The sequence below is a fragment of the Camelus dromedarius genome, chromosome 14, assembly GCF_036321535.1.
Source record: "Camelus dromedarius isolate mCamDro1 chromosome 14, mCamDro1.pat, whole genome shotgun sequence".
Classification (NCBI taxonomy): Eukaryota; Metazoa; Chordata; class Mammalia; order Artiodactyla; family Camelidae; genus Camelus; species Camelus dromedarius.
Window position 1 is genome coordinate 62,648,975 of NC_087449.1, and position 13,321 is coordinate 62,662,295.

The 13,321-nt window shown below is 46.0% G+C and overlaps 1 protein-coding gene across 9 annotated transcripts in view; it reads right to left on the reverse strand.

Moving 5' to 3' along the window:
* VPS13D (vacuolar protein sorting 13 homolog D) overlaps positions 1–13,321 on the reverse strand; it is a 225,175-nt gene that overhangs the window by 44,293 nt on the left and 167,561 nt on the right. For 6 of the 9 annotated variants that reach the window (XM_064494046.1, XM_031464090.2, XM_031464087.2 and 3 more), the window contains 2 exons: positions 3,679–3,811; positions 809–1,004 (listed from right to left, as the gene is read on the reverse strand). The exons of 1 other annotated variant lie outside the window; for it this stretch is intronic. In XM_064494046.1, the coding sequence (XP_064350116.1) occupies positions 809–1,004; positions 3,679–3,811 (329 nt within the window). Of the gene's footprint in view, positions 1–808; positions 1,005–3,678; positions 3,812–13,321 lie in introns of those variants that run through there. 2 more of the 9 variants (XM_031464091.2, XM_031464093.2) reach the window with 2 other exon arrangements.

Here is a 13,321-nt window from a genome sequence, read left to right on the forward strand (position 1 = left end):
AGGGCACACTAATTCACTCAGGGAATATCTATTAGCCAGGCAGCAGCAAAATCCTTCTGGGCTTAAGTGGAGTCCAGCTTGGCTGGGAACTGTACATTCATTATATCCTTTGTTGATAAGATCCCCAATTAGTCACTCTGAAAAGGGGAGGCTAAAATAGGCCACTAACACGAATAGCTAAGTTAAAGTAGTTGGACGCTGAGGGATTTAGAACCATATGGGCTGTCACTGATTTCCTGTCTCAGCTGGTATCAAGGCAAGACATCCCCCTGAAGACTGCCAGTTTCCTTGGGGAGTTTCCTTAGAAGACTGGGAGATCGGCTGGCACTTTCAAGTGGAAGGAGAACTAAGAAGGGACAGACTCACATGATGAACCACAACTGCAGGGCTTCTAGAACCCTGCCATGGAGCCTCGGAGCAAGACACAGCATGTTGCGTGAGAATTTTCTTAATGGGCATGTGGGGGTCTCAGTAGTTTGGTGAACAGGGGAGGTCTATAAGGATGCAGTCATATTTCTGACCCCTCTTATAAAGAAAAACAACATTATACACACAGAGACCCAGTATATGCAGATGAAGATACAGACAGACAGACACAGATATAGATACAGATCTGGTGAAATTTTTGCCAGATTTTTGTGCCTCATTTTCATATAGGCAGGTCAGAAATTTTAGTTCCATGTATTCAAATTTTTTAAAATGACATCATTAAGGCAGAAAGCATATGATTAACTTATCAGTATGGATTAGGAGAGGCAGCAGAACTGGGCTGGAAATTGCAGAAGCCACTCCCCCCACGACCACTGACCTGGGGCCACTAAGTGTGGCTGTGTCTCTCACCGCCTGGGCTGTTTCTGATGCAAAATCCAGGGCGCCTGCCACTGGCTTGGTTACAGTGCCAACAAGCCCCTTCCCAAGGCCAGATATGAAACCGCTGACACCCCCTTCTGTTTTCACACCTTCCACTGTTGAGGTTATAACACTGGTCAGTCCACCAATGATACCTAGCAAAAAAGACAAGGGCTTTTGTAACCTGGCCAACGACAAGAGCAAAAGCATTTAAAGCCAAACCCCTCGATTCCATGCACCTGGCAAGGTAAACTCAGGGGCAGAATGCCAATCTCTTGACAGGCCACGGGCAGGCCAACTCAAGATGGGGGGCCAGCAGATTTGGCCACTATGTTTTAGAGTCAGAGAATACACATTACATATTGGTCAGAAGTAAAGTGCGTTGCAGTTTAAAAACAAATCAAGGAAAAGCTAAGAGGTTAAGAGTGGCTACTTTTTAATTCCAGAGCTTGAATAGCATATGGGCAATAAGGAGACGATGCAGATGTAGGATTCAATCAACAGGCTAGCAAATAGGGCTCTTGGGGAAAGTTGGGATCTCATAAACTATAAGGCAGAGAGATTACTAAATATAAAACCTCAGTTTTCAAAGAACACCGTGTGGCTGGCCAACACCACCCAAAGTCTGAAATGGGGTAAAAGCTAATGGGCACTTTGCTAAAACACGTACAGGCAATCAGAGTAAACGAGGAAGACTTGATGAACGGCACCCCCAAAGCTGCCAGAGCCAGCCAGGACCCTCAGTGGAGTCAGTTCAAAGGACCAACCTAGGTCAAAAAGACATTCCAAACATTTTGCCAAGTTGACAGCAATGGCCTTAAAGAGCCTCAAAAGTGGCCAGAAGTTGGCAAAGGCTGGAGAGGCCACAGGCTTTGCAGGGAAGAAGCAGGGCCCTATCCGGGGAGCAGTCCCAGGATTTGTGCCAGGGACACTCACAGGATGTTTACCCTTTGACGGTGGGGGTCTGAGGATGCTCTCTAGACCCTTCAGCTCTAGTGAGACAAATTGGTAAAGGAAATTCCTTGGGTGAGAATGTACTAACAATTCACAACATTTCTTCTGGATTCTGGGTCCGTTTGCTCCAGCGAGGCAGTACGCCTTTCCTAAGCTTTTGAACAAAGTTCATGGCAGAGACAGAACATCACTGAACCTGGGTCAAGCAGAGCCCACGGAGAGAACTGAGCCTGACTCCCAGTTTTTAAACCAAGAAGATTGAATTCATTCTGGTTCTTGTTATCTTTTAAGGTTTTTTGTTTTGTTTTGTTTTCCCATCCTGAAGGAAGGCTCTCATGCTAGGCTACTGCTTTCATATAACCCAGAGCTTAATGGGTCCTCTTTGGATAAGGCCCCTGGTTGTGGGTCTCAGACAGGCCTAGCTGGCTCCTGGAGGTGTTGTACATATTATCTGAAGGATCTCTGGTTGGAAAGGATTTTGCAGTCTTGAACCAGTCACCCATTTTCTCAGCACACTGGTATGTCCATCTAAAAAGTGAGGACAGCCATGCTTTCTCTCTGCATTTAAGGATGCTGGACAGACACAGGCATCAATACACACAGCAAAGCACTCCATATTCACTAAAAAACAGGCCTCTGATGGTCCAATGCACTATCATTACAGTTACTAGAAAGAATGATTAAATGTTTAACCCCAGATGATTGCCCAACAATCAACTTTTAAAGTCCATAAACAGATTAATTTCAGACAATTTTTACTTCTGGATGGATGTTTCTTTGGGGGCTGCTCACTTTCCAGCTGGGCAGGCTTAGGAAAAGCAGAGGCATATAGATCCAAACCTCACCATTAGGAAACTTGATAAAAATTCTGCCCTAAGCATGAAGACAAATATGATTTTTATAATGTATATTCCTTCTTCTTCCTCCAAATGCAGATAATCAAAACTTAATGAATCTTGATAAAACCTGTGACAGCTTTAGACTACTCCTAAGAATCTGGTACAAACAGCCCAATTTACAACCATTACTAAGCAAGAGCTATATGCCAGGTTACCATGTATAAAGGTGAATACAAAACAGTCTCCTGGCCCTCAGGAGGCAGTCTGACTGTCTAAGTGGGGACCGTGGAGCTGGGCAAACGGCATCTGAGTTGGGACTTGCAGGTGGAGTAGGATTTTGACAGGCAAGGAAGTGAGGCAGAGGAGGGGAGCGCAGAAGAAACGCGAGTCAGCAAGGACTTGGAGGCATGTCTGGGGAGCAGGACGTTGCTCTGGGTGACAGACAAACAGTGTGGCTAGGGGACAGTGGTTGGAAGAGCTGGCTGGGTGACTTTTCTAAGGGCTTTTAATACCACGCTAAGAAGTTGTTGACAACAAAACGCAAATGAGTCAGAATTAAAGCCTTAAAAACCAGAATTCAAACAAATTTAGAGACTTAACACGTTCACGCCATCACCTACGTCTCTTGGGCACATGGATTTACAATCCCTGTGAATGTGCATTTATACAAGACTCAAAAACATCTGGGCCACAAACCTGGCTGCCAGTTTCACACTTCACGTTCTATGGAAGGAGCAAGCAGTAAGCAGAAGGCAAGTCGTGAAGCAGCAGTCCTAAATTCTAAAAAGGAGTTCAGATGGTTACGCTTTCTGACACTTTGGGAACAGAAGCCAGAGAACGGGAAGGAACGGCGATGCGCACAACGTTCTGAACGTGAACGAGGATTTCTCAGAGGTTGTAACATTTCCACTGCTAGGAGGACAGAAGGCTATCAGGCGCACCCAGATACCAAGCTAGGATTTCCGCTTACAGTTGGATGGGCGGAAAGGTATCTCTTAGGAACTGTGGCAGAAGAGCCTGGTATCACATGCCTTACCATGAGCCAGGCCGTGGATGCCAGCTACAAGGTGTTCCCCACTCGTGGCTGCGTGGTATCTGATGTACTCCCGCTCCGACTGATGGCGAGTGTCCATGGTTTTCCCTAGGCCATCTGATAATGTCCCTGCGAACTGGAATGAAGAGAAACAGAAGGAAAAGAGTTTTAAAGCCTCAGCACTCTTTCTTACTATTTTAATTATTTAAAATAAATACCCTCCCTTGCTCCTAGCTGGGATTCAATAAATACTGACTGAGAGAGAGATCAGCTGCTGAATTATATACACCACACGTCCCAGGAGAGTGGTTTTTAAACACTGGACCCATAACGAATTGTGGGACTTATACACCGGTGGACACAAGGCTTGCAAACAACTACTAAAAATCCATAATGACATTTGCCTTCCACAGTCCTATTGCTAACTTAATGAAAAAGGTATAACAAAATGGCCTATGGCCTAGGGGAGGGGAGGGGAGCTTTGGGATTCTATAAAGGTAAGGACAGAGGCTCTCTGCTCTAAGAATCAGTGGGCTCAAAATAGGGAATATGGTAAATTGTTGCCTTAGGATTTGCTATGAAAAGTTTTAGACATATCAACTGCCCAAAAGTAATGCCTTTTCTTTTACTTATTGAAGTTACCAAGTGCCTCGCTGCCCAGCCCCATTTGTGAAAAGTAACAGTGAAGTACATGGAAAGGTTAACAGGTTATGAAGTGGCAGACTTGAACTCAAGACTTCAAATGCAAAATCCTCCCCCACAAATCAGAGAGCTTTTATTTATCCTGGCATACTTTAACCAGAGACGCTGTCTCATCCATCAAAGCTGGATAAAAGGACATAAAACTCTGTTTTGTCACAAGACAATTTGAAAAGGTTTAAAGTGACAGTTAATAAACCACAGGGTACTTATCCTCATCATTCAGGCATAAAAAGGGAAGGATATCAAATATATAATTAACCTTCTCGGGAAGGATTTACCAAAACAAGTGGTTTAAGTGCCAATGACCCAGGACTAACCTTTCAGAAAACTCACAGGAATGTTATTTGGATATAAAGCTCAGTGGAAAGATTCAAGGCAAACAGCCTGCCTTGGAAGCCCCAGTGCACTGGGCAGCCTGGCCACCAGAAGGCTATTTCGTTCTGGTTTGGCAAGGAGAGGTACACAGATCTGCCCTGGAAGCCATCAATACTGAGGCTTCTAACACTAAAGACAAGAGAAGGTGGGTTCTGGGCGCAGAAGAGAGTCTAGAGGAAGAAACAGCCATTTCACGTAAAGCAACGGCTCCCGGAGCAAGATATGGGAGCCCTCATTCCTTTCACTCCGACCAAATGCTTCTAGGATCGAGGGCAGTGGTTGATCCTGGCCTTTCGGGAGAGGCAATCCCTACCATTTTGTGCTTTTTGCATAACCTCCCCTGTCACTCCCTGTCTAATTAGAGAACTAAAGTTAATGAAAATTAATCGTACACTTTCCTTCAGGATGGAGCCCCATGCGCATGGGCTTTTGTATTGAGAGGGGGCTTTCGTCAGGGGCCCCACTTGAAAGCCACTGCGGGCCATGAGCTCAGGTGTCTGACCAAACCAGATTCTAGTCTCAGTCATTCCAGAAGCTGCGTGACCCTGAGCCAGGTGCCCTCCTGCTGCCACTCCCCCAGCCCCCGGCATATGGAGAGTGGAGACAGTCCTGACACTGTCACGTGGCTAAAAGGATTAGTGACACTGGCTCAGGGTATGGGATCTAGCTAGCATTTTTACTGTTGTTATTAGTCAGCTACTAGTCCAAGGAGGAACGGATCCCACACCATCTGAAGAAAGCCTTTCAAGTTCAGAACTACGATCATTTGCACTCGGCTTTCACATAAAAAACAAACAAACAAACAAAAAACCCTCTTTCCAGCAGATAAACACCAGCCTCCAAAGTAAGTTTTTGGAGTGGTACCATCTGTAAAATTAGACTGTTGGACTTGATGGTTTCCAAAATCCTTTCCAGCTCTGACAGCTTGTGATCTACGATCCAAGTTAGAATGTCTTTATTAAGCACTTACTCTGGGTCCAGCACAGATCTAGGTGCTGCTGAGCACACACACAAAGCAGCCCTGGGCCTGTTCTCAAGGAGGACAGTCTCATTAGGAAGGTAACAATCCATACACGAATGGCGAGCAACGAGAACCCGGAACACAAATCGTACACACTTGGGAATCAAGAGAGGAGAGAAAAATGCGACCCTTGTTTTGGAGAGATTCCCCACCGTGTTCTGGAATTACGTGGGTTGCCAGTGGTCTTCTTTCAGGGTCTGGACAAAACTGCCTCCCCCTGATGTCACAAAAGAGGTGAGGAGGTGGTTCGCTCTTACTTCCATGGAGAAGAGATTTTCTTGGAGGAGATATTAAGTTAAGGTCCTGACTACCTATTTCCGGCAGCTGACTTGGGAGAAGTTAAAAAGCTCATAGTACTTTTCCCCACTTAGAGAAAATGGGAGAATAATCTAGGCACACTGCCCAATACCAACCCCTCTCCCTGAACTGCCCCTCATCCATCAATAAAATAAGTTTGGTATCTAAGGTTTATGAACACCCCTACGTTAAAGCTTCACTGCCAACTGACTGTGTGGCAGCAGCCTTGGCACCGCCAGCACCAACTGGTCCTGGGTGTTCTCTGTACAAAAACACCATGTCGACCTCAGGAGGAGAGGACTGCTCCTCCCTCTAAATGCTGGATTCTTCCACATGCCTCTCAGGGGCCTTGCCATTGTGTGGAAAGGTGCCAACACCTACTCAACTGACTCTAGGACTGCCATCTGAGTTCCCACCTGTCTATTAAAAAATTACTGTGCAAACCAACTGGACTTGTCCTTTGTCACTTTGAGTGAAAGTAAAGGATACAAAGATATTGCATTAACAGGAAACGACTGCAAAAGTCTTCATCTCTAGAAATGTGACTTTGAGAACTCAGAAGACTTGGGACGATGTGGAAATCTATGATCCAATCAAACCCGTACTGAGGAGAGGTTACTAAGATTTTACAGGCTGAGACGTTTTATAGGAACTAAACCGAAGCCAGCCAGATGAAGGGTCCAAGGCTGGGCTTTAGGCCAGTCCACTGGGCTTCTGAGTACTGAATCCAGGGCATCCCAAAGCTTGTGGCCTTCTCTCACTGTGGGAGCACTTAGTCATCTTTAATTTCATCCCTCATTCCCCACCGAGGTGGGAAAGTAAATCACACCCTGTATCTTGTTTCTCCCTCAAAGACAGGGTGGGAACACACAGGCTGGAGAGGGAGATGGTTCCAGTAAGCACTCTTAAGGGATGCCCTCTGGAATCGGTCTTCTCTGAGGCTGGGAAGTGTTGTTTCGCCCATGTCCTTGACTTTGAAAATGATCATCAAAACAGAGCAGATACCCAAGAGAGCTACAACATGGTGTGGGAGTGACTGATGCAGGCAGGATTGCCCCGCTCCAGTTCTGCCTCTGCATTTTACAAAGAAATTCCAAATGCGTTGAAAGTCAAATTCACATTGAAACTTTTTCATAGCAGATGTTCCAAATGGGAAATGAAGCCTGGAGGCGAGATTCAGATTATTCAGACAAAGGAAAACTAATCCCAGAGGCACTGGGGGAAAAGCTGAAAATCATCAGGATATGAGCAGGTACAATCCAGCTCTGCACCCAGTCGATCAACTACTCAATCAAACGTGTAAGGAACCCCTGCTGTGTGCCAGGCTCGTGAACGAGGGGCATGAATCAGAAGTGGGGTCTGCCTCCTGCCTTCAAGGGCCTCAGTCAGGAGGTCCGTGTGTGGCGTAACGGAAAGACATCACCCCTGAGTTCGAATTCTGACTGACACTTAATAGCTGCGAGATCATGGACAAGTAACTTCATCTCTGGGAGCCTCTGCTTCCTCATCTTCAAGCGGGAATAAGAATAGCCATCCACAAGGAGGCTGTAACGAATAGATAATGCACGTGAAGTGCTTTAGCCCAGAGCCTGACACTGAGTTATCTGAACTTCAATTTCTTCATATGCAAGATGGGGATAATCAGATTCCACAGGGCTGCTTGGAAGGATTAAATGAGATGGTGCGCATGCAAAGCGTCTGGCAGGGGCATCCCCACTAAGTGGAAGCTGTCGGTGGAGGGGGCGTAAAGGCCCCGGAGCAGGGCGCAGGAACTAGCAGCTGGAGGGTACTCTGCAGACCATTTGCATCTCCGCTCGGTATAAACTATACCTCCACACCAGAAGGAGCGTTTGCAGAGACTTAGTCATTAGGGCTCATTTGGCAGGAATTTCAAGTCCACAAAACACTTAAGGCTTGCAAGTGAATACTGTCTTAGCTAAAATGAAAGCTCCAAGGAACAGAATGTCCTTCAGAAGACCTGCTATTACCCTTGCAAAGACAACACTGACTTCCCCCTTCTTTCACTGAAGGTCAGATGTTTCAGCACACGCCACACTTGTGAATTCTGGCCACAGCCCGAAGTCATTCATTTCTATAGAGCCATATTTGTTTGTTTGCGGGTGGTAATTAGGTTTGTTTGTTTATTATTTTTTTTAATCGAGGTACTGGGGATTGAACCCAGGGCCTCATGCATGCTCAGCACACATTCTACCACTGAGCTGTACTCTCCCCCCCATTAAAAAGCCATATTTTCAGCAAGAGGGTAGAAAATCTCAGAAGTACTTGAAGATGCCAGTTCTACTACCACGTGGCTGACACACACTGCGTGTCAATACCCCGTCTTCCAAAAATAACCCCACCGTCTACAGAAATGGAGCCACTACAAATTAGCCTGGGTTTGGGGCCGGGCTCAGAACAGTTGATTTTATGAAACTGAAATTCAAGTACATGTTGGAATGATGCAAGAGAAAAAAATTCACACTGTGTCCCTCTGTTCCATCCTATCAGTTTTCCTGACCCTTTTAGGATATTTAGCAAGCACAGGATGCCAAAGATATTTGGCCAGTGTAACAGGATCCTGGGCTTGAATTTCTCCCCCTTCTCTGGGGTTCTTCTTTCACAGTTATTTACCTAATGGAAATTTCCTCTTTTGTATCCCTGCTCCACTGAGTAATTGCTGGTGACAGTATCATTCTTGTCACCAGGGCGGATGGGACCGCACGTAACAGCAAGGGGGAGAGAAGCCACGGCATCTGCAGTGTGAGGGACAGTCCTGCCTTCTTCCAATGCAAGACGGTAGGGCTGCCAGTCTCAGCCACCAGCACAGGTCCCATTCTGATCGGCAGTGCTGGCACCAGGCTCTGCTGGAATGTGTAAACTCAGAAACCCTGGCTCTACCGTGTCTGGAGCGGGTCCCCAGGAACTCTGTGGGAGCTGCCACGGTACAGTTAAAAGGCAGGGCAAAGGAGTCAGATTCTTCCTCTGCCACTTACTAAATATGCATCTGGTGAAAGCTGCTTAACTTTCCAGAACTTCAGTTTGGTTCTACAGAAAACCACGCTCAAGGGCTGCTCTGAAGGGTTAAAGAGATAATGCAAAACATAGGGGCATGGCGTCTGGCACACAGGAGGCCACCAGCTTCTACAAGTTTCTCACGAGCAGTCAGAAGGCTTAAACTTCAGAGTCATTTTCAACCCTGCCAGTCCACTAGTACGAAAACCTCCTTCAAGTCATGTAAGGCCTAAGTCACTTCAAAATTAAGGTCTTCACCACTTCACTCTGTTTCGTATTGTTAAATATCCACAGTTAAGGATGATTCTGAGTGTGAATTCTGCCCGGATGTTGGAAAACCCTTCTGTGATACTTGTGACCAGGGCAGAGTTAAAAGAGAATGGGCCTGACAAGCAGCGGGTCTCTGTCCCCGACACGAGGCAGACCGAACAGCTAGTCCTCACTCAGCCAGATGGCGGAGGGCGCGGGCTGGGGCTGGGGACAGGTATTAGAAAAAAGCATGGAACAAGCTGAGGTTTGGCAAGAAAGAGGCACTTCTGGACCCCCGATCTCTATCCGCTAGACATGGAGCAGGTTGGTCTGCTTTCAGTTCTACTTGGTTCTGATTATGTATGGCCTTTAAGGCAGAAAGAGAAAGGGGAAAGAATCTAGAAGAGAGACTCTGAATGAGAATAATAAAGACATTTTAAAGCTAGCGCTGGGGAAAAAAAAAAAAAACAAAAAAACCTAAGACTGGCATTCTACTCCGGCCAACGTGCCCCAGCCCGTGACCTTGCTTTTTTGCGGGGGTGGGAGGGGCGGGGAGGTTTTTGGCCTCTGGAGACCTAAAAGCCCTCCTACCCCAAGAAATACACCATGTTGCTATTTCACGGGTAAACACGCATCAGGCAACAGGCACTCCTTTTCAGTTAAGAAACAAAGTTATCTGAAGCCACCCAGAGTTTCTCAGCACACAAGGTCTAAATCCAAGCACCAAAGCCAGACCTCAAGACTGTCCTGGTTCTTAACCGGCCCAAGACGCACGCCTGCTGAACTGGCAAGTCTCTCCTGCTCTTCTGCAGCTCTGACCCCACTGTGAACTCAGATGTTGTTTCAGATTAATCTAGCTCAGAGTGGTTTGAAGCACTCTCGTAATAGGATTTTACTTTTTCTTTAAAAAGGGTTGGGAGAGTTTGCTCTAAGGCTAAAGCAGAGACACAAACAGAATACACACGCGTCGCATCAGGAAGACCGATTTTCAACAGATGAGTGTCACGGTTTAGTCAAGTCCAATTTTCCCTGTTTTTTTCCCTACACCAATTAAAAGGATCCTGTGGGCAGGACGACTCTAAACCCAGCTGTGACGGGGTGGTGTCCTAGCTTCAGCTCTGCATCAGCGAGGCCTCCGGTAGGCTTTTCCCCAGGAGCGGTAGGGGACCGTGCTGGGGAGCCAGGCATCGCTCGTCTACCGCTGAAAACCCCTTGAGGCCTGTGCAGAGAAGGCAGTGTTGGGTTTGCAGACAATCAGTGCTAGTCAAGGGGAATAAGCATTCCCACCCACAAGACCCCCATCAGCCATGCTAACAAGGTTTCTCAATATGCATAAATGGCGCGTGCCTCAGTATGAACCATGCGAGAGACTGTGATGGGGGAAGAGTCCTCTCTGAGGTGGTCACACCATAGTGCCTGATTTGGCAGATGAATTATTTCAACACTAGAAAAGCACAAAGGCTTAAATAGCAAGGAGCCCTGATCCCAACTCTGTCACTAGTGTCAGCTGGGTGAACATGAGCAAAGCACACAGTCTTTAGGGATCAGGGCCTTCATCCATAAAACAGGGAGGATGCTACCCACAGAGTTGCTGGGTTAATCCATGACACCTTGGTTTTAAAAGTACTTGGGGAAAAAACACAGAGCAATGTGTCAATGCCAAGGGTTATTACTGCAAATCCTATTCTTTCTTCTAATGAGTGCTCCACCCCCTTTCCTCCCCAATTGCATCCTGCATGTCTCATCCTGTAATATAGGAGTTACCTTATACCTGTTCTGGAACAAAGGAAAGCATAAAGAAGTCAATCATAGACTGAAATCTCAAAATGCAGGAATTTAGAAATGAAACAAAACATTTCACAATAGGAAAAAAGCTCAAGCTTATCTCATTCTCACGAGGCTCCATTCTTGTAAAGTACTTTGTATTTCACACAAATAGATATATTCTCTTTAATGCCAAATGCCTGGGAAGAAGGGAGAAGGGCGACATCATGGAGTACGATCACGGGTGCCAGGCGCCAGTCCCAGTGGGGCTGCTTGCTGCACAAGTCAGGTGTGCTCCCAGGCTTTGAAATATCTTGATGACGTTTTTTAGAAAGAAATCTGTGCCCAACTAGTGTCTTCAAATAAATGAAATTTTAAGTGAGTATGTAGCAGAATAGGCAAAGGAGAGCTTCCAACCACTGAAGACCATAGTGTAACTTCTAGAACTATAAACACAGGCCAACCATGTTTACTGCCTATCAGGCGTTATTCTAACGGTCTGACATCTATGAAGTCATTTATTAGTTTAATCCCCACAACAACCCTGTGAAGGGGACCCTATTATTATCCAGTTGTACAGAAGAAACTGGAAAGACCATGGGTGGGGGGATGAATGAAACAGGATAGGGAAGTTAAGAGACACAAGCTTCGAGCTACAAAGTAAATAAGTCACGGGGATAAAATGTTCAGCGTGGGGAATACAGTCAATAATAATGTAATGTTTTTGTATGGTGACAGGTGACAGCTAGACTGGAATGTGCTCATTTTTAAATGCATAGAAATATCAAATCACTAAGCTGTGCACCAAGAAATGTAAATCAATTACACTTCAACAAACAAACAAGCAAACAAATAAACCTGAAGGAAAAGAGATCAGATTTGTGGTTACCAGAGGCAGAGGGCGGGGAAAGGGGGAACTGGGTGAATGAACTTCCAGTTATAACATAAATAAGCACCTGAGCTATAAGGTACAGCGTGATTAATACAGTTACCACTGCTGCATGTTGTATACGAGAGTTGTTAAGAGGGTAAAGCCTAGGGGTTCTCATCACAAGGAAAAGTACTTTTTCTCTCTTTTACTTTGTATCCATATGAGATGATGGATCTTCAGTAAATTTGCGGTGGTCATCATTTCATGTGTGTAATATGTCAGTCAAATCACTAGGCTGTACACCTTACACTGATGGTGTTATATGTCAATTATATCTCGGTAAAACTAGAAGAAAAAAAAAGAAAGAAATTGGAAAGACCATGATCATCTCCAACAGAAGTCTGCTTAGCTGCTAAGCGTCTACTTTCATTTGATACTGGGTAGTCTAGGGGGAGAGCCCAACTGCGCTGTTTGCAGTCAACTCTGCGGACAATTCCTTCCTAAATGCCAGAGAAAATCTTATAGACACACCAGGTAGATGTCTTTCTTTTCCCAAGCAGTGGTGATGACAAAGGAAGGAAGCTGAGAGAAGTGTAAAGGTTTCTGAAAAAATGACATGGAAATCTCTGGATAAGAAAGGTCAGGCTCCAATCCCCTTTCTTGATCAATACCCCAGCTCAGACACCCTGGTCCTTTCCATCACCCACACTTTGCCCTAGGCCATGCTGCCTAACACCCACCTCCTCCTTTCCCCAAAGCTATCACTCTCACATCTGAAAGGGTCCCAGATAAAGAGGAGGGTCTGTGAATGTCCATGACACAGATCACATTACAGCACATCAGATCACGGTGCTAGTGGACCATTTACAGCTGGGAATGAAGATGGAAGCCAAGCTGAGGTGGGGACTGGGACCAGTGATTCAAGAGCTCCTGCCTGCCGAGAAGAGGTCTGCTCCTCCACCCAGCTTCTCACGGAAGGATTTCTGAAGGAGGTGGAACACCAAAACTACAAGATTCACTTCATCAGAGCTGGTCTGGTCACACAAATCTCACTGCAGAAAGAAGCTGCTGCTCAGGCAAGGGCTGTGTTATGTATCCGTAAAGGACACGTGCAGATAGAGATATAAGAGGGGTGGGCGATGGGGGGGGGGGTGAAAGCAAAGAGGATTATGGGGAAAGAATATGCAGAAACCATGCTGTGCCGCTGGGGTAAGATGAATTCATCCAGCTCGGTCTTCATACTTTTTCTCTCCATCTTTGCTGCTCCCCTGCTATCCCCACCCCCAAATCTAAGAGGAGTACAGCACTCAGTAGAAAGTAAGGTGCTGTTTCTTCCAACTAAGTAATGTTTTATG